The 20,457-nt window shown below is 35.9% G+C and overlaps 1 protein-coding gene across 1 annotated transcript in view; it reads right to left on the bottom strand.

Annotated features, from left to right (window-relative positions):
- MALRD1 (MAM and LDL receptor class A domain containing 1) overlaps nt 1–20,457 on the bottom strand; it is a 788,164-nt gene that overhangs the window by 123,618 nt on the left and 644,089 nt on the right. Inside the window, exons 36-37 of the mRNA XM_049626634.1 lie at nt 16,765–16,890; nt 9,463–9,529 (exon numbers count right to left, since the gene is read on the bottom strand). Coding sequence (XP_049482591.1) covers nt 9,463–9,529; nt 16,765–16,890 — 193 coding nt within the window. The remainder of the gene's footprint in view (nt 1–9,462; nt 9,530–16,764; nt 16,891–20,457) is intronic.

Raw genomic sequence — 20,457 nt, 5'->3', positions numbered from 1 at the left:
TGTTAAATTTTCCGATTTTTGTATATGTGTCCCTCAAAATTCTTTATTTTTCAGTACATAGTAAACAGAAGGATAATATGGACCTATAGATGGATAGATCATATAAAGTCTAGCCACTGATCATGAATAGTCATAATTTAATCTTAAACTTGAAGACATAAACAGTTTCCATTACCTCCTTCTTCCTCCTCATGAAAAAAAGGAAAATAAACTAAGTCTATGAAGAAAACAAAGAGATGCCCTACATCTCAGAGGTATAGATGAACAGCAGATTAAGGCAATGGCAAACATAAACTAGGGCTTTCAGAGGGTAAGAAAAGTCCCACGGGGGTTTCAAAATTAAAATGCATTGAACTACTTAGATCTGTCAACATTTCACTAGTAAGAGGGATAAGTTCAAAAAGTTCTACCTCATTTGCTAGATTTTGCTTCTGTAAGGCAGAGATCAGCCACCTAGCAACAGCACAAATGATTCTACTCTGACATAGTTAAACTCATGCTGGCTGAGCAGGAAGAAAAGCTATGTAGGATCAGGGCAGAGCTGGATGGCCCGCAGTTCCCTTGCCACTAGGGAGCCTGGTTTGGGAAATTGTGAAATCCGTTCTGAGGAATGACTTTTTCTCAGCATTCTTCCAGGCTCGGGTCTCTGAGCACCTCCACTGGGCTGTGCTTTACTCTCCCATTCAAGAGCACACATACACAGCATGCACAGCAAAGAAAGAAAAGATGCCATTTCCAATCAACTATCCCATGAAAATGTGGTCGTGCACATGCTAGGAAAACTGATCAAATGAAAACTGTGTGGATGAACAGGAACCATTTTCCTATACAGCTATTTTAGGGGCGGTTTTTCAAGTTCCTGCTCCTTATAATATAGACAGCTATCTCTTGTTCTCTCTTTTAAAGCAAGTCCTTTGGCATTAGATACTGCCCCAGAAATAACCCACCACTTTTCTTCCAGGAGGAAAGAAATATCTACTTAACAGTCAGGTCATACCAGAGACTTTGGAAAATATCTGGATCACAAATCCCTTGTCACCAATGACCAGTAAACGAAATCTGGGCCATGTCCGTCCTTGCAGAATGCCCTCCCTGGATGAGTCAACAGGTCATTCAAGAGGCACTTACATCAGATTGTCAAAGCAATGCAGTTTTCAGCTGTGAAAACGTATGCCTGGCATGAAAAATCCAAAAACAATTCAAGTGTACAAACACGTCACAATGCTTTCTTTCTGGGAAAGGGGCAGTGAGGGAAAATTAGGTATTACTGTGCTTTTCATTTTCATGACTCTTTTGGCATATGTGACGAGAGAAGGATCCAGCGTTGGGAGTGAGACAGGGAGGGAGCCTTGGTGAGAGGGGTTATTTGCTTCATCTTCAATCACATTCCTAGTCTGTCTGGCTTGTTTGGCTCTGCACGAGGCAGAAAGTGTGTAATACTTTCTGACAACAGGGGAAAAAAACCAAGGGACAGGCCCATTTATCTTGGAGACACTGTGAAAAGCAGCCAGTTGGCTCTGCCTTTTACTGTAAGCGATGTTATTATTTTTTTAATATGTAACTGTTTTTAAGGCCTTTTTGAAAAACTGCATTTCTAAGTTACAGAAGGAGTATTGGTTAAAATAAAAATGGAGAAGCTAAAATATGAAATTGCTCTCTCTCCCAAAGCTAATCTCCTTCTGGAGAGGTCACTTACAACTGTTAATACTTTGATGTGCGCACTGCTAGACTCGTTTTTTTTTTCATTTTCTACACTCACATTTACTCATCTTCTTCCCCCATAGAATTTTAAAGTGCATATTATTGTGGAATTTGCATTTTTCACCTAACAATGTAGACACTTTTCTATGTCAGGATTTTTATTTTCCATTAAAAAAAAATGGTTCTATCATATCCCGTTACACTATTTTGAACACTGAAGTTTGTTTCCAAAACACTACCATAAAATACCAATTTCAACACATTTACGTACATATTTTGTGTAAGTATGTCGGCAGGCTAGATTCCTAGGATGGAGGTTGCTGAGTTAAACACTGTGAATATTAAAATCTTGAATGGGTATTTCCATTTGTCTTTCCTAAAAATTTCTTTACCTAAATGTTGTATATTTAGCTTCCTAAATATACAGATTATATTCACATAATCTATGTATAAAAGTGCCAGGGCTTCTACACTCTCATAAATAGTGGATATTATTAAACTTATTTTTTTTTTGGCCACTTTAGGTAAAACTAGGATTTTCAAGGGTTACCTTGTACTTACCTATTAATGAGGGTTGAATTTTTTTCAGGTATGTATTGACCATTTATATTCCTTCTTCTGTGAATAACCTTTGCCTAGCTATTACCTAATTTTTATTGTTTTGAGGGAACACTTTACATATAAGTAAATAATTAATACAATAATGAATCCCTATCTATAGTATATACCTTATATATATTTTTGTGGCCTGTTATTGTGTTATTAATAAAATTTATGATCTTTCACCCTACTGCAGTTTTCATTCTGCTTAAGAATTATCCATGTGGTCAAATTTTCAAATCTCTTCATCTTTTCCTTTATGACTGCTAGTAAACTTAAGAATGACTTCCATACTTCAGGATTTAAAAAGAGTCCTTTATTCTGTATTTTCTCTAAAAATTTTTATAATTTTTTCCCTGTTCATCCCTTTATTAAGTCTGAGATTAATTCCTCACATGAAATATCAATAATAATTTCTATTTTAAATAAATGGCTAACCAGTCGTCCTAATATGAATTATTATTAGTCCAACCCATCCATTCTCATCTACCTGAAATGCTACCTATTTTATCCTAATTTCACATAGCTACATTAATCTTTTTTTTTTTTTTTTTGTAGAAGCTTTATTCTGTTGCAATATCCTCTTTGTCTTTGTGTCCTGGCTCCTCAACATATATTACCCATGACTTTATAGCAAACTTTAATTATCAAGTACAATAAATACCAATTCTTAATTTTGTCTTTAAATATTATATTTGTGTTTTCAGGCGAACATTAACATCCACTGGTCTATTTGAAAAACAAGCAAAAACCTAAAACCCTGAGAATGTTCTTTGGTTGTCATTTGTACACTACTGAATATTGCTAATTCTAGAAAGTAAATTCACCCATATCTTTTTCCTATCTATGGAATCAGGTCTTTGGACATCCTTCATCTGAGCTTTTCTCTTTTCTTTATGTAGGTCTTCAACATTTACTGTTCAGTGTAGGCCTGTATATATTATAATAATTGCTGTTATTTCAGAATTGAGTTCTTTTCCAATTATCTTATTCAATCATCATCCCTACTGGTAAAAAGGAAATTTACCTAGTCTTGCATACTTTTCATGTATCCATCTACCTTGCTGAACCTTTTTTTTAATATATCATTCTAAAAGTATGACAGTTAATTTACTTGAATCTCCTAGGCTGTGAGAATATGCAACAGTATTTGTGTTGCTCCTTTTTCAATATGTTTAACTCTTATTTCTTTGCGCTTGTTCTTTTGGCTAAAACCTCTTAAGCAAATAGAAGAATCCCAGTGCTAGCAGACTGTTCTTGTTCAGTCTGGCTTTAAGAGAAATGCATTGAGTTTTTTAAATAGATATACACATTTAAATTTTTTGGAAGGGAGGGACTACACTTTTGACTTTTAAAATTTCTGCTATGTCACTCAATCTACTCAATTTTAACATCTCCTCTTCTTGGGACAATTTTGGTAATTTATATTTAACCATGAAATTGTTTCTTCCTTGTGTTGGATTTGAAAAACATACACTTCCATGGCCTCTCAAGCTTATTGCACAAAAGCAATAATGCTTTTGCAAATTAAGCATTTAATTTGCAAAATGTCAGCTAAATGTCCTCCTCTTTAAATAGACTTTTTGAAATTTTGCTATGATTTTCATTTCCAAAACATTCAAGTTTACTATGAATATTTGTTAGTCCTTAGCACTTGAGTACTGTGTGTGAAAAAATAACAACAGAGGCCATGATCTTAAATGTTTATGCCTTGTTCTGTTTTTGACCTCGTAAAGAACTACTGTTGGTTGCTATGGAGATGATTTTGATGATGTTAAATAAGAAATTAGCAAAAAGATTACTAATGCTTCCCACTTAGATACAACATTTTAAAAATGTTCTTAAGTAAATAAAACAATTACAAATTGTACATTTCAGTAATATAGAAGCCCTTTTCAATTTATAGCTGCATTGTGGCAGAGAACGTTAGTTCCTTAGTATATAGTCATTTTCCTTTTTCTCCAAAGAAAAAGGTTAAGTAATTTATTCAAATTCATGGCATTAGTAAGTGGTGGATGGAATTCATACCTAAACTCAGGTACATATGTTTTTAGATTCATATCTCTACATGGCATACAGGATATGAGTCATAAGCATGTGGGCTCTGGGAAAGTTCTAGAGAGGAGGTTTGGACATGATAGATGAATCTGGAATTTTTTCAGGTAGTCCAGGTGGGAAAGTGTAAAATGGGCAAAAAGGAACAATATGAACATTCAGAGGAATAAAAGTGCACGGTGTATTAAAAAAGCAGCAAACGGCCAAGTACAAATAAAGCTTAGTTCTAGATTTTTAAAATTTTTTTAATGTTTTATTTTATATTTGAGACAGAGAGAGAGAAAGAGAGAACATGAGTGAGTGAGGGAGGGACAGAGAGAGAGGGACAGAATCTGAAGCAGGCTCCAGGCTCTGAGCTATCAGCACACAGCCTGACGCAGGGCTCAAACTCACAAACTGTGAGATCATGACCTGAGCTGAAGTTGGACGTTTAACTGACTGAGCCACCCAGGCACCCCTAGATTTTCTTTAAGCATTTGATTCATATCTCTACTCATAGAATCTTGCAATCATAGAATCAGGAGCCATCACATCAAATCTCCAAAGAGGAAACATGTCACAGGGGGTGATAACCTAGGAGTATAGACTTTGGCAAAAGACTTAGGTTTGAATCTGAACTCCATCATTTTCTTGCTTTTTGTATCTGAGAAAATTACTTAATTTCACTTTTTAAATATTTTTTCCAAAGATTATAGTTTTGTTAGATATTTCCAAGTCTCATTTCCTTTACTGCTCACTTAGTACACGGTCATGTACCTTGTAGGTTTATGTGAAGGCCAAAGGCAGAGTTCCAGGAACAATTCTACATTTCTTCATTTTCCTTTATGCTGCCCCAGGCAATACCTTTCTTCAGCTGGCTTACAGAGCACTCCTTAACCACCCATATTCCAGTTAGACTCCATCATGTGGTTTACTCTGCTAATACGTGGGCATTTAGGTTGTTTCCAATATTTTGAAATTATAAAAATGCTACAGTGAGTAATTCTGTGGACATACATTCTTGTAGTGTTGGAGCTGTACCAGTAATATAAATTCTAGAAATGATATTGCTAAGTCAAAAAGTATATGGATATGTAGTTTTTTTAGATATTGCCAAAATCATCTCCATAGAAATTATACCAATTTACACTTCTCCTGGCAAAATGCTTGTTTTTTCACATCCTTACCCACAGAATATGTTACTCGTCAGAGAGGTGAGAAAAAAGCGTGTTAGTACCATTTAAATGTGCCTCGCTGTTATGAGTTGAATTTTTTTCAAATGTTTGATCATCATTTTATGTATTTCAAAAATAATTGTCAAATTTTTAATATGAAGGTTGGTCTTTTCCCATGTCTTAAAATAGTTCTTTAAATATTAGGGATATTTGTCCTTTTCCTGAGATATCTGACATAAGTATTTTCTTTCAGATTGCCATTTGCCTTTTGATATTGCTTATGGTATTTTTTACAATGCAAAAAATTCTTTTTAGTCAAATTTTTTATGTAGTCAAATGTATCAATATTACCTTTGATTGCATTTAGGCTTGAGTCATTGAAAAAAATCATTTTCTTACATTCAGAATATAGAGAATTTAACCATGTATTTCTCTAGTATATATGTGGTTTCAGCCTGCATTCTGCTCCACCTGAAGATTATTGTGTGTGTATGATGTGACGTATGGTTCTAATTTTACCTTTTCTAAATAGCTAACTTGTTGCCTTAACATTTCTTGCAAAAAAGTCCATCCTGTCCAATGATTTGAGATGCCACTGTTATTATTTATTAGCTTTTCATACTCACTTGAATATATTTCTAGATTTTCTACTCCGCTCCTCTAAATGCTTTCAAGTGCCTGTACCATACTGCTTTAACAAGAGGAGAGTTACTCCATTGCTTTCCTTTTCTTTTTTTTTTAAAGTTTATGCATTTATTTTGAGCGAGAGAGAGAGACAGCATGCATGCAAGTAGGGAGGGGCAAAGAGTCTAGTGGGATAGGGTGGCTGCAGACAAGTTGTCTTCAAAGTCTATAAATTAACCCAAGCTTTAATATTTTTCTTCCTACCTTCACTAACTACCTTACTTTTTTTTCTTTGTTTTTCTTTCCGTGTAACATCTTTCTAATCCTTTAGAATTTATATTACGTAGCTCAGTTTATTTTCCAAACATATCGATATGTCAAAAAAATGTAATAATCAAGCCTCCTTAGGTGAGGGATAATTTCCCTCTTTTGGTTCATGGTTTGCTTCTTCAGCCCTCAAACATGCCGCATTATTGGTGTTCCTCAAGAAATGGAAAACCATGATTCATCTAGTAGTTTCTACTCTTGTGGATAATTATAAACTTCTAGCATCCCAAATGGTATTTTTAAAAGTCTCTTCTCCAGGATCATAGGTAAAAACTGAAGGTCTTTCTCAAGGCACCCAAGATCCAAAGAGAAAATCCAGAGGCTTTGGTGATAGGCCCCCTCTTTGTGACCATGACGTTCTTATATTCACAATATCCCAGATGAGAGGTGGGCTTGAGTTTTCTGGCCTTACGTCTCTGGGTGACAAAGATCTAGAATTCCCACATTTGGGAATGATAGGGGTTTGACATAAAGCCATCGTCTTTCCATGATGCCCTATATTCACTCTAAAACTTTGTATTCTAAAGCCATCCTCATTTAACCTTAAATCCAAAAAAGAACACCTGTGTGTGACAAATGACATGGATATGACATTTAATTGGAAATGAATTTGATACTAAATGCAATTAGAAATAATTTACATTGTTATTTTGCATTTCAGTAAGATATGTTACACTTAAAGAATTGTGCAAGGATTAGTCAAAGGATGGATGTTATCTGTGAAAGCAAATACTTAATATTGGAACTAAACAAGCATTAATAGGATTCATGAGGTTTTTAAATGATGACACACCCTATATATTACACATTGTATACTACACAGAATTTTTAAAATTATATAATAGTTCTGATGGCTAGTATTCCTGTAGTATCTTTTGTATGTCAGGCATGGCACAGAGCATCTTACACATTTTAACCCCTTTAAATTTCACAACTACTCCAGGAGGCAGGTGCTATTATTTTCTCCAACTTGCCAAAGAAGAAGCTGAAACACAGATTAAGAAACTTGCCCAATACTACACAGCCAGGAAGTGAGAGATCTAGAGCCATATGTACCCACGTGCAACAACAGCAAAATATTTTATGAAGAGAAAAGAAAAACCCATAAACAAGGTGCAAAGTGAATGTGTAAAGTATAATTCACATTTCTGCAAGAAACAAATGCATGCTTATGCGTGCACATGTGTTTCTGAAAGGAAAACCATATTCAAGTGGATATAAACCATAATACTAATGAGTAGGATTTAAACATCGGGGATTCTGCCTTTTGCCTGATACACTACTGAACATCTTCCAAAATTTATTATAATATACACATAGTTACTTTTGCAGTTCACAATTTTAATGTTATTAGAGTTTGGATGGAGAAACTACCATATTACATATAATATGAAAAAAAACCCTTAAGTCATTTCTCACACCTATGTTGTAAAGAACACTAATTACACACATTTGTTTGTGTGATGGTCATTACTTATTTCACTATTTGAAAAGTATTATTTACTATCAAAAATACGATTTTAAAATATGTGATTGGTGGATTTCTTTCTACATTTTGCTGCAGCGATTTCCTGCCTCTAGTCCCTTTGCCTCTTAATCCTCCCATTGAATCTTCTCCCCCACGTTAGAGTTTTCTCATGTGAGAGAAACACATTTCAGATGTCACCATCTGGATTTCAAGTTTTAAAGTTTATTTAAGTACAAGAGGATGTTGCCAAGAATGCAAAACTCTGCTTGCTCAGCTGAGACTAGCTACAGTGGAGAACTTTATTGTCTATCTGGGCTAGAGGAGACCAAAATGCAAACCTCCTTACTGTAAACAGTTGACACTAAATAACATTATCCACTCAGCTGACATTCAATAAACATTACTTATGGCATCATTCGCACTTTCTTTCAGAAGACATTTAGAAATTAGTACTATGTATCCTGTCCTTCCATCAACATGCAGCTTGTGACAAGTTAATTTCCATGGAAACTGATACAGGAGAAAGTATAATTTTGTGGAGATGTAAAACAAATTACATAATGAAATAGACAAAACACTTACAGAAACCCACTAATAATTCAGTGTCAACAATGTTAAGGCAGTGTCTGAACTTACCTCCTCATAAAAAATTTTTGTTGTTTTAATTGGTAGAGATTTTTGCTTTTTTAAGGGATAAACAACTTTTCCTAAAATATGAGTGTTGACTCAGACGGATGTAAGTATTTAAACAACTATTAATCAGTCTTTTCCAGATACTGCAATGTGTTTTGTTATGACTTGAGTATCAACCTACAATCAGTTGTCTAATAAGCAGAGCAATATATCCATTGGTCTGCTAGATTAAAAAGTCATAAACACAAATATAATGGACTATGCATCATTTCCTTTGGAATTTATGAAACTGTTTTGCACAATTCCCTAAAGGGTGAGGGAAAAATCAAGCAATCTTTGATATGCAATATAAATAATTCCCCAAAGAAATCACAAGGACTGTTTTTGTTTATGTTTGCCTTAAGTATGCAAATATATTCCTTATCTGTACCTTAACTTTAGCTGCTCAAAAACATCCATTGCATAAACTAGAAAAAGATCTTATCTATGAATTAATTTTATCCTTTGTTGTTAGAAAAGAGAAATATGAAATGTAAAATAAAAGGGGAGTCAGGAAACACACACACTAAGTTCATCTGAAATAGGATGACACCCATATAAAAAATATTTTTATAGCCTCGTATAAATATTAAAAACAAGAAATAATGGCTACCATTAAAACTATGTCCTATACAAAATGTTAAGATATAAAATCATGTTAAGGAATTGAATTTTTTTTTCTAAAATATACTCATATCTCCCCTTCTCTTGTTCAGACAGACAAATGCATAAAATGCCATTATCCACTATGTTTACCTTAATAACTTCATGTTCATTATGATGTACTGTATCAGCTTCAAGAAAAAATAAGTAAGCCAATGGCAATAACTGGTAGGAGAAAAAGTAGATGATGTTCCTTACCGACACATAGGGCCATTCTTCTCCACCACACAAGTCCCACCATTTCTGCAGTAACCCAACGGACATTCTAAAAGGAAGCGTCATAAAAACAACAGTTAATTATAAATATTATTAGGAAGGAGGAGGACACATTACTGTTAATTATTGCATTAAATCTAGTCATTGAGAGTATTTCTTCCCATTTGCCACAAGCACAAGAATTCTCCCAGACTACTTCCCTGTACCCCACAAATTTGTTCAGTGGCCCTTGCTGCCCTTGATGTGTTCATTCTCTTCACATGCCTGAGTGATTGACCACAAGAGAAGACTTTTTTCTTCTCCCCTGGATTAAGGAAAATCTACTTATTTAGAACATGTCTGCATGACATACTTGTAATTATACTGAAATTTGTTCTTTAGTGGAACGTTGATTGTCTTCCGTTCCACACAGTAGCCACCATCATGGCGGACACTGCCCCGGCCCTGCTCTTTGCTGCTTGTATCATTCCCTACTTCTAGGTTAGCATGAACATTTATTTTCAAAGGTAGTTTGCTTATAGACTAAAAAGAAGGTAGATATTGTCCCATAGTCATGACTCTGGAAGTGGTTAGTGCCTTCAGGTCTTCAGGGTTCTTTACAGTCTCTTTGTAACAAACCATTCTGATCCACAAAGACCTATCACTTTCTCTACTCACTTACCCCCCAGATCGCTCTCCTTGGCTTTTTTGACACCTTCTCTCTTGCAGGATACCATGTTTCCCTAGCTGGGCTATCCTAACTCTAATACTCGATGGAAGCCTCCACTTCCTTTAATTTGTAAGCCAACACACCGATTCTGAACACCTATTAATGTCTGGTACTAGGCTAGGCACTGGATATGTACCATTAAATAATCTAGGAAGTTTAGATAGTTGCTAAAGCTGCAGGCACCAGAGACAGACTGTCTGAGTAAGAATCTCGACTCAATTCACTTGCTGTGTAATATCAGCTAAGATTGTTAATTTCTCTATGCCTCTGGTTCCTCTCTGTCAAACAGGGTTAAAAAGAGTACCCATCTCAGAGACTTGTTGAGAATGTTTGGAAACAGCCAGCTCATAGTTTTTAGGAAATGTCGACATAAAAAAAGATACAAGTGTGGTCTTTGCTCTCATTGGCCTTCCAGCTTCATGGAAAATGCAAAAAAGTGACTAGGGCATTAAAATACAGTAGTAAAGGTAATATAATTTGGGATGGATATAATAAGGTTTACGAAAATACCAAGGAGAGCACCTAAATCAAATTTGGGGAATAAAGAAAATCTTTCCAGAAGAGAATCAGGCATTCATCTGGGGAAGGTAGGTGGTGTGTGTGTGTGTGTGTGCGTGCGTGTAAAGATAAGCATAAAGACTCAGAGGCCCAAGAAGAAGAGTGTGGTGTGTTTGAGGAACTGAAGGAAGTTCAGCCTGATTGGACTGATAATGTGAAGCAAGTATGAGAGAAGGTCACAGACACACAGGGGCCAGATCATATAGGCTCAGTGAGGAGTTTAAACTTTAACCTAGGAGGCCATAATTTTAAGACAGGAAGTGGATGTTTCACGCTTTAAAAAGACAATTCTGGATCCAGTATATACAGTTAACAGAAGGGCTAAAACTAAAATTTGGGAGCCCAGTTAAGAGTTTTTGTAATAGTCCTATAAAAAATTATAGCTGCCTGAATGAAAGGGGTGGGGTAGGGAGTTGAGAATTGTGGGGATTTGTGAGATATTGAAATGCTGAGATCGAAACATCCTGGTGATCATTTGGAGGAGTCAAGAATGATGTTCAAGTTTCTGGCTGGGCCACAGAATTGGGGGATTTGTGGGGAATGGAGAAATGTTTTTTTTAGGGGAATGGAGAATTTAAAGGGAAAGACACTTGTGTTTGAAGTGCCTAAGGGGACATCAAAGTGGAAGTATTCCTTGGACAATACGATTTACAGGTACGAATTCCAGGTAAAACACAGCCTAGGGCATGGATTTGAGGCCTCGGATTTCTTCCTCTGCCTTTCAGGCTTGCCCCCTCCTCTCCCCAAATCACTTGGTATCATGTTTTTAGGTGTCATGGCGTTACAAAGATACAGTGTTTGTCTTTACAGGAGCATACAAACCTTAGCAGAGAGAGAAACCATTTACTTGGGCAGAGAAAGGCTGATGATTATGAACAGTAGTAGAAACGTAATAAGAAGAAACAGAAATTTTATACAGGAAAATAATCCATTGGAGGAAAACTCTGAAGGTCAACTATAGAGAATCCGATTGTGGAGCCAGTCATTGAACATTAGAAGGGGACGGATGGGGCAGGAGGAAAGAGGAAAAATCAGGAAGCAGAGAGGTTGCAGTGTGGGAACAGACTCACAATATGCCATATGTCTGGTGTCCTTTTTGTTTTTAAAAGTTTCCAGTGATTTGCTTTTCCAGGGGTACACAGTTGGCCCCTGAACAATGAGGGGGTTTGCAGCATTGACCCTCACACAGTTAAAAATCTACATATAACTGGGGCTCCTGGGTGGCTCAGTCAGTTAAGCGTCCGACTTCTGCTCAGGTCATGATCTCGCGGTTCATGAGTTATAGCCCCGTGTCAGGCTCGGTGATGACAGCCCAGGGCCTGTAGCCTGCTTCAGTTGCTCTGTCTTTCTCTCTCTGCCTCTCCCCTGCTCTCACTCTGTCTCTCTCCCTTTCTCTCTCTCAACAATAAATAACCATTAAAAAATTTTAAAATCCATATATAACTACTGATTCCCCCCAAACTTAACTACTAATAGCCTACTGTGAACTGGAAGCCTTAACAGATAGGTAGGGAACACATATTTAGTATGTTAAATGTATCATATACTGCATTACTGCAATAAAGTAAGCTAGATAAAATGTTATCAGGAAAACCATAAGGAAGAGAAATTACATTTACAGGACTGTAAAAAATCTACGCATAAGTAGACCCACACAGTTCAACCCTGTGTTGCTCAAGAGTCAACTGTGTATCTCATCTTGCCTTCCCTTACTCTTCCCTATTTAACTAATTACAACAGGAGAGTGTGGTATTAAATATGGGAATACAGCTACATCCCTCAGGCTTCCGGGGCATGCTCTACTGAACAGAACAGATGTGAAATTTCCTTCATAAACAAGAAATTAGCTGGTCTGACTAAAAATAGCCCACTAGGATGATAAAGCATAAATATCTACAAACCTTTTAGATAAACCATTTTATGCTCATGTTTGGTCTTAAGTACAATTTTAGTCTTCCTCACATAAGGGCTTTGCTTTTTTTGAAGAAAAACCAGTAGAGTGTCTGAAACTGCAGAACATCAAAATACACACAGCTGCACATTTTTTTTCCTGGGGTCATTAATATTTACTTTGACTGCTGAGAGTAAAACAGAGGCTTGCTTTACATCAAAATAATTCTGTGGAAATTTACATATATAACCTCTTACACCAGATAATAGAACACAGTGGAAAAAACACATGCGTTGGCCAGAACAAGGAATAATGCTTGGTGTTTTGGAGGTCAGACAATTTGTAGATTACCTCTACAAGAAGTTCTTTCCAGTTTCTGCTTAAACCCAGGTTCTTTGTCCATAAGATGGAAAGGCACAGTACAATGTAATATCACCTTTAATTTACTCAGAACAATTCAAAGTAGAGAACAGAAAAAATGGAGGAAGGAGATACATATGAGTAGTTAGCAATGAAGAGATGTAATATTTCCAGTAGATAAGTAGAGTTTCAAATGGGAAGTAGGGATCTACGGGGTTGATATTAGAATCAGTATGGGTTCCCAGGCTCTTTAGCCACGTCAGTGTCTCACTGCCTTGTACCCTCTTGTATTGGTTATTATGACCATGTATCTGGAGGCCAATATGATTCAACTGACTGCATAGAAACAGCATTCTGTAAAGAATTCAAGTTCAATTCCACTCTGGTGTATCACTCTGGAAAAGCAGGAAAACATAGAAATTGGACACCTATCTTTGTGTGTGTGTGTGTGGGGGGGGTGTCTCTTTCAGTGTATATGGAACCCAGGAAGTGACAGCTATTGTATTGTGGATTGCTGAGAAGACTGATAGTCACATGAATCCTGGTTTTCCCTCATTGATACCTTGCTCAGTTAATGTGTTATGGAACTTTGGGCTAGGTACTTCAAGTATAAAGTTTCATGTATTTAAAGTGAGGATTGTATCACCTTGCCTTCCAGGGCTGCTGAGAGGCTGAAATGAAATGTATTTATAATATTTCTATACTATTGAATGGTATGCATAACACATTAAATAATCGTTCTCACCCAGTTCTCTATATTTGGAAGTTCCTTAAATTGCCCATGAAACCTCATTTTCATTACCATTGCTCTCTCCATCTTTTTCTTTTCTCCTTCTACCATCAGGAACACCATTACCACTCCATTTACTGAAGACCTGCTCTGTGTCAAGACTGTCCTAAGACTTGTACTGCCATTACCTCATTCAGTCCTCATAGCATTATGTGATATATCCCATATATACCCTTTTTTACATAAAAGGAAAATGGTTAATAATATAACTTGCTCAAGTGAACAGCAAGGGAACAGCTAATAGTGAACTGAATTCCAGTCCTCTAACTCCAAAGCCTGTTAGTCTAAACATTTCAAGTGATCTGATGCTATTCAGTTCAGAATTTCTATAACCCCTTACTGTTCCCGATATTATGATCATAAACCTCTCTGAATCGTAAGGTATTTATGCACTGTCATGGATTAAATATACGCATACACAATAACTTGCATAGTTTCAGGAGCTGTACGGATCTAAGAGTCTTCCAGAAAACCAAATGTTTTGGTGCAGGAAACCAAATTCCCAGTGGGCAGAGACTGTTCTCTTTATCTTGAAATCCCAGCACAGGGACTGCAGGGAAGATTAACTATGGCTTAGAAATTTGGAATAGCTCCATAGTACTTTACATGAGAAGTTTTTATTTTGGTTTGGTGTATGCTCCAAGTACAAAAATGTTCTTGTTGAAAAAAAAATAATTTTAACTGAGGGTACCCATTTAAAATAGAGCATATCAGAGGGGAGGTGGCGGGGGGTGGGTGAAAAAAGATGGGTGAAACAAGATGGGAATGAAAGAGTACACTTAACCATGATGAGCACTGAGTCATATATGGAATTGTTGAATCACCATATTGTACACCTGAAACTAATATAACACTGTATGTTGACTATACTGGAATTAAAATTAAAAAAAACTTGATAGAAAAAAATTTTAAAAAACCTTCTGAAACGGTTTTAGGCATTATTATTATCATGTTGTTGTTGTTGTTGTTGTTGTTGTTGTTGTTTTGCATTCATAATACCCAATCCTACAAGTTTATATTTTTAATGCCTTTTCCTAATTCTCCTTCAAATGGACAGTTATCATAGTTGTAGTATCACCTTAACATAACTTTCATTAACCTCTACTACTGCAGATGACTGGAAAGTGACTCCCTATTTAAATGAGGCCAGACACATCCTGCTCAATAATTTTCTGTTGCATAAGCAACCAAAACTTGAAAATAATAAGCCTTTATAACATAACTTGGGGACACACAGGCCTTGTTGAAATCTACTTAACCTGAAACACCTACGCAGAGTCTGAGGTCAATGTTACTGTTAATGACTTAAACCTCAGGTGAGGGGAGACCAGATGCTCACCACCTGCTGTGTGACCAGAGATGTTATTAGACGCTGTCAGGATTGGTTTTATAAAGTCTGTGAAATGCTGACCATAAAGGGATATAATGTTTGAAAAGAAAGAGGAAGGCGTCATGGGCATTTTAGCATGGATTAAGCTTAGACGCCTTCTTAAACACAGAAGTGTTGACTTCATCATGTTAGTGTGGCAAACTAAGAAGTACATGCAATATAAATAGAGAACAAAAAATATAATGTGGATTTTATTTCTGAAAAGTGTTTCATTAGTTCTTCATATTACTATAACCCAGTACCTGGGGCAGTATGACCCGTACTTTGTAAATGAACTGTGTGAGTGAACTGGTGAATGACTAAAATAGATGGGGCAGCCAGAATGTGTTCTCTGTTATTACCTACAGGTTGTCGATCACTCAGGAAGGCTAGTCACTCTTCTGTTTTTCTGGCCACATTTTTAAAGGTGGAATAGGTAAAATCAGACAATAAACCATATCATGGTATGATATATTTGTTCTCCTAGAGGACTCCGCTGAACAAAATTCCATCTTTATGAAAATAAATTTGGATGCTGGACATCAGTGTTTTTTCTTAATAGTTTCAAAGAATGAAACTCATTAGTATCTTTCTTACTCTGAAAAGAAACCGAAAGCGTTTCCTTTTGGGCATCAATCTGATAGAAAAGCATGCCTGGTACAGAAATAATGGCAAAGAGCATTCATCTTTGCATATTTTATGGGACCAGATTTGCTTGCTTCTTGATTTCCTTTTGTAGTCATAAAATTCAGTGCTCTGTGAGTATTCATTTCAACAGTACAAAAAAATAAGATTTTTTTTGCACTGTGATTTGATTGTAATTACCATGTTTTTGTCACTTATAATAGTCTTCTCTCTTGAAAGATATGAAGAATATATTCTCACCTAGTTTCAATATTAAATATCTCCAATTTGTTTAGAAAATACGATTGAATATATCTTTTATTACCAATTTATATTACCTATTAGTTGTGAGAGATTTATATTGACCCTATCTATTATTTTGTGCCTCCTGCATGAAATAAAAATTCAATTACTAAGGAGAGATGTTAACAATGGACTACAATAAATTAGAGAATTTAAAAGCAGTATTGATAAAAGTATAATCACAAACATCCATTATCGACTCTTATAAATATTCCAGAGTCATGAGAGAAAAATGTTTAAAAGTCAGTCTAAAGCTTAATAAATTGGCTTTTTAATCATGACTAGATCATACAAAAGGATGGCTCTTAATGAAGTGGGAAAAATTACAATGAAAAAAATTAACATGTTAGATTGTGCTTCCTTCTTTCAGAAATCAAGCAATTCACATCAAAGGGACTATCAAATACCAATAACTTTAAGTTATATTGAATTAAAATTAAGGGTGTGATTTTTCTTTACTTGGAGACATTGTTTATATAGAGTAAGCATGAGTCCATTATATTATACAAGTTTTTATACGTGTAGCCATGTTAATATCCTTCCTGCCCCCAACCAATACTAGGAATTCAGTTATCCCATGCTTGCAATTATTTAGAATTTCAGGTTTTAATATTTGCATCATCTACAAGGTTAAGTTAATGGCTTATATTGTAAAGAATATTTTACTGGAAATAGAATACCTGAGCAGCTGGACTCATCAAGCTGGAAATCCGTGCAGCTGGCAAAACCATCACAGCGCTCGTGCACTGGGATACAGCTGTTCAAGGAGGGACACCTCAACGCGCCATCAGAACAGCTCTTATTGGCTGCAAGAAGAAGAACAATAACCATTTTTTTAAATGAATTTATTCTAATGAAATAATAAGACAGTTTATTGCATCACCCTTCATCTTTCTAGTCCCCTGTTTAAATTATATATTACAGTTGTTTTTGCTTCTTCAAAAAGAAGTTTTTTGATAGAATCGTTTCCCAGCTGTGCATCCTGCAGTATCATACAGGTATGTATGTATACACTACACTGTGCACACTATGTAGTCTGAATTGTTTCTAGACTAAATTTTTTCTCCAAGGCAGAGTTCTCTGTGCTTCTATTGCTCCCCTAATGTCCCTAACGTTATGTGCAACTGAAATGACAGCAACCATTACTTGTTTGAATGTTTATCAATTTCCAGATTGGACGTCATGGATAGTCACTGGGTACATGACGTAGGTCACTCCAGCTCAATGTAGTGTGACTATGTGCCTTTATAGCATGGTGCATTGGGCTCATTCCAGAGTCTCTTGTCAGCCTGACTTCAAGAGACAAGAACAGGTCTTGCTCTTCACATTTGGGTTGCTTCAGAAAGATGACTTCACTGATGGTGATCAAGAGGGCTGATCCTTCAATAGCAATCTGGTCCTGCCAAGTACTCAACCTCCCCTGGACGCTACTCTTAGTCCTGAAACTGTATTTCTGTCTTCCTCTCTCATTTATTCATTAGGACTACAATTTCCTAAAGCAGTCATAATGTTTAGGCTTTTTTTTTTTTTTTTTACAAGTTAGAGCTGAATCAGAGCCCTTCACTCCAGGCTGCCAGCAGGCGTCTCTTGTCTCCTGTTTGCTCAAGAACCTGGCAACCAGCAGGCCTAGGTTTCAGTCCTGATCTCTGCTCTCTGGTTCTACTCCAGTTTTGTCCCATGCTGGTGTCTGTCATGCCTCTGAGCCTTTTTATGCGCCAGCTGTTCTATCTAGCATTGCTCTGTGTTTGGAATAGAGGGAATGTTGAAGCATGAACCCATTGCACCATCTCACCAGGAGTTCTGGATAGATTTGAAAAGTACTAAATATTAATGGTATTAACAAACTTAATCCAAGTCCAACAAGAATGGCTGTGCTTTTCTCGACCTATCTAGTAGTGTCATGCATAATACCTTATTTGAACATTTTAATCTAAACCTGCTGTGACAATTTCAAGAAAGGATTTACCTGGGAAGTCACTTCTACTGAAACAAAGACAATTAAGTTTAAACTTCTCCAGCTAAATTGATAGCTTAGAACACTTGGGAATAAATATCCTCATGGACGGGTCTTGCAGATTTTGTCAGTATCATCACGATTTCTTTTCTTTCTTCAAGTATTTTTATGGGCTGGAATTGTTGAGTTATCATAGGTTACTGATACAGTTTGACAATTGTCTATCAAACTTAATTTTCAAGTTGGAATAAAATGATGCTTTTAAGAGTGTGTCTTTCTACTGACTAAAAATACCAGCTCTGAGAATTAAAGTGATGGGGTGCCTGGGTGGCTCAGTCAGTTAAGCGTCTGACTTCGGCTCACGTCATGATCTCACAGCTTATGAGTTCAAGGCCCGCATCGGGCTCTGTGCTGATAGCTCAGAGCCTGGAGCCTGCTTCGGATTCTGTGTCTCCCTCTTTCTCTGCCCCTCCCCCGCTCACACTCTGTCTCTCTTTCTCAAAAAATAAACATTAAAAAAATTTTTTTAAAATGAATGAAAATTAAAATTAAAGTGATGCTTTTCATTGAGTCATCTTTCCTGAGGTACTAGAACATCAATTCCCACTAATAAATATTATTATTGAGCTGGTGCTACATGTGAGACTATGCTTAGCCCTTTAACTGGAGAGTACAGGGGCCACTTTTTACAAAGAGTGATCAGGACATACACAGCAACGAAAGCAAAATGAAAATAGAAAGCAGTTAACAGCTCAAAATAGTAACAACAGAAATGCCATAAGTCCAGGCTTCATTGGTACAGATAAGCATTATAAAAATAAGAGATTCCTTTAGTGCATGGAAGTATATAAAGACTGAAAGAGTAGAGTCTTGAAATGTTTTAAATTTTCATGTGTCCCGTAAAAACCCATTCAGCAGAGTGAGATTAGATCTATACATGGGGCATCAGTAAGTTTGGCATTGGAACAGTGAGCAAAGCGGTTTGCCTTTCACTGGGAAGTTTGTGTAAGGAGGCAGCACAGACAAACTTAGAAAACAAGGCTGAAACCAGATTGTAGAAATGGCTAAGATCCCAGAAGAGATGATCTTTAAGCTTTTTCAAGAGGTCAAATAATTTTAAGATATACATTGGCAAGATAGATAATATTGCAAACCAAGTGAACTACTATATCGAATAATCTAACTCTTATAAGAGGTATTTGTAAAAAAAAAATGAAAACGTATGTGTGTGTATATATATATATATATATATATATAAATATATATATATATATATTCATGCATTTATATGTGTGTTTGTGTATATACACACAATTTTATCACCATTATTTTGCGTTGCAAGGGGCTGAGCATTCATAAAAGATGGCAATTTTAAGGTTTTAAATAATAGGTTGAGATTTGCATACAAAGCTGATAATACAGATCTAGTGTTGAAGCATTATTTTGAACACATCTACTTTTGAGAATACTAATCCATCCATATTCCTTCACCCAATTTCCAGGGTGACTGATAGTTTAGTTTTCAAGTTAGCTGTACAGTGAAGAGCCCTAAACTGTATGAGGTGTAAGTCCTCAACTTTGGCCCAAATAGGATTGAAATACATAAAAATACATAAGCAAATAAATTGTTTCGATTTAGAAAATGTTTTACTTTTTCCCTTTTATAGAAAGTTTTCAGTTAAGAGTTAAAAAATATTATGAAATTTAAAACTAAAATCGTAGTTTCTATGGCATTTAAAACACTATAACATTAAAGCTAATGGATATTTATCAACTTCCTTCTAAAAGCAGGTGGCAAATTATGAATGCAATCAATATTTATTGAAACCCACACAGCAATGGACATTGTTCTGAAAACAGAAAATAAATTAAATCATTACTTTCCTTCTCTCCTTCACGTACCGCATAGACAACAAGGACAAAAAATAGCCTAAATAATCTATATATAAAATTTATAGGAAACCAGGATTTCAAAACGTTTCCCTGGACAATATCTACTTTTGCCACATTCAAACATAGTTAATGTCTATAAAAACACTTATTTCAATCTGTCATCATAGAGGTTGACACTCATTCATACAAAAATAAGCCAGGTAACACAGAGCATGCTGTGGCTTTTAGTTCTTTCACTCAAGTGTTAGAGATACATTAAACAGAAGCAATTCATGAATCATTTACTGGAGTTAAATTTCCCTAAAACAAAATTCCTTTTATAGATTATAATTGCTGCTTACAAAATATACGCAAAAGTAAAGTACATGTGACTAGGGGTGTGTGTCCATTTACTATTAAGATGAAAACTCACGTATGCAGCCCACATTTCTAAGAGCAGAGCGATGTGGTCTTGAAACCTGAGAATGAAGGCCATCGGTCCTTTAAGGCATATACGTACCCAGTACAGGGAAGGATGGATTTTTAC

The sequence above is a fragment of the Panthera uncia genome, chromosome B4 (genome assembly GCF_023721935.1).
Source record: "Panthera uncia isolate 11264 chromosome B4, Puncia_PCG_1.0, whole genome shotgun sequence".
NCBI lineage: Eukaryota > Metazoa > Chordata > Mammalia > Carnivora > Felidae > Panthera > Panthera uncia.
The sequence above is the reverse complement of the archived record's forward strand: the minus strand, read 5'-3'. Positions and strand labels throughout refer to the sequence as shown.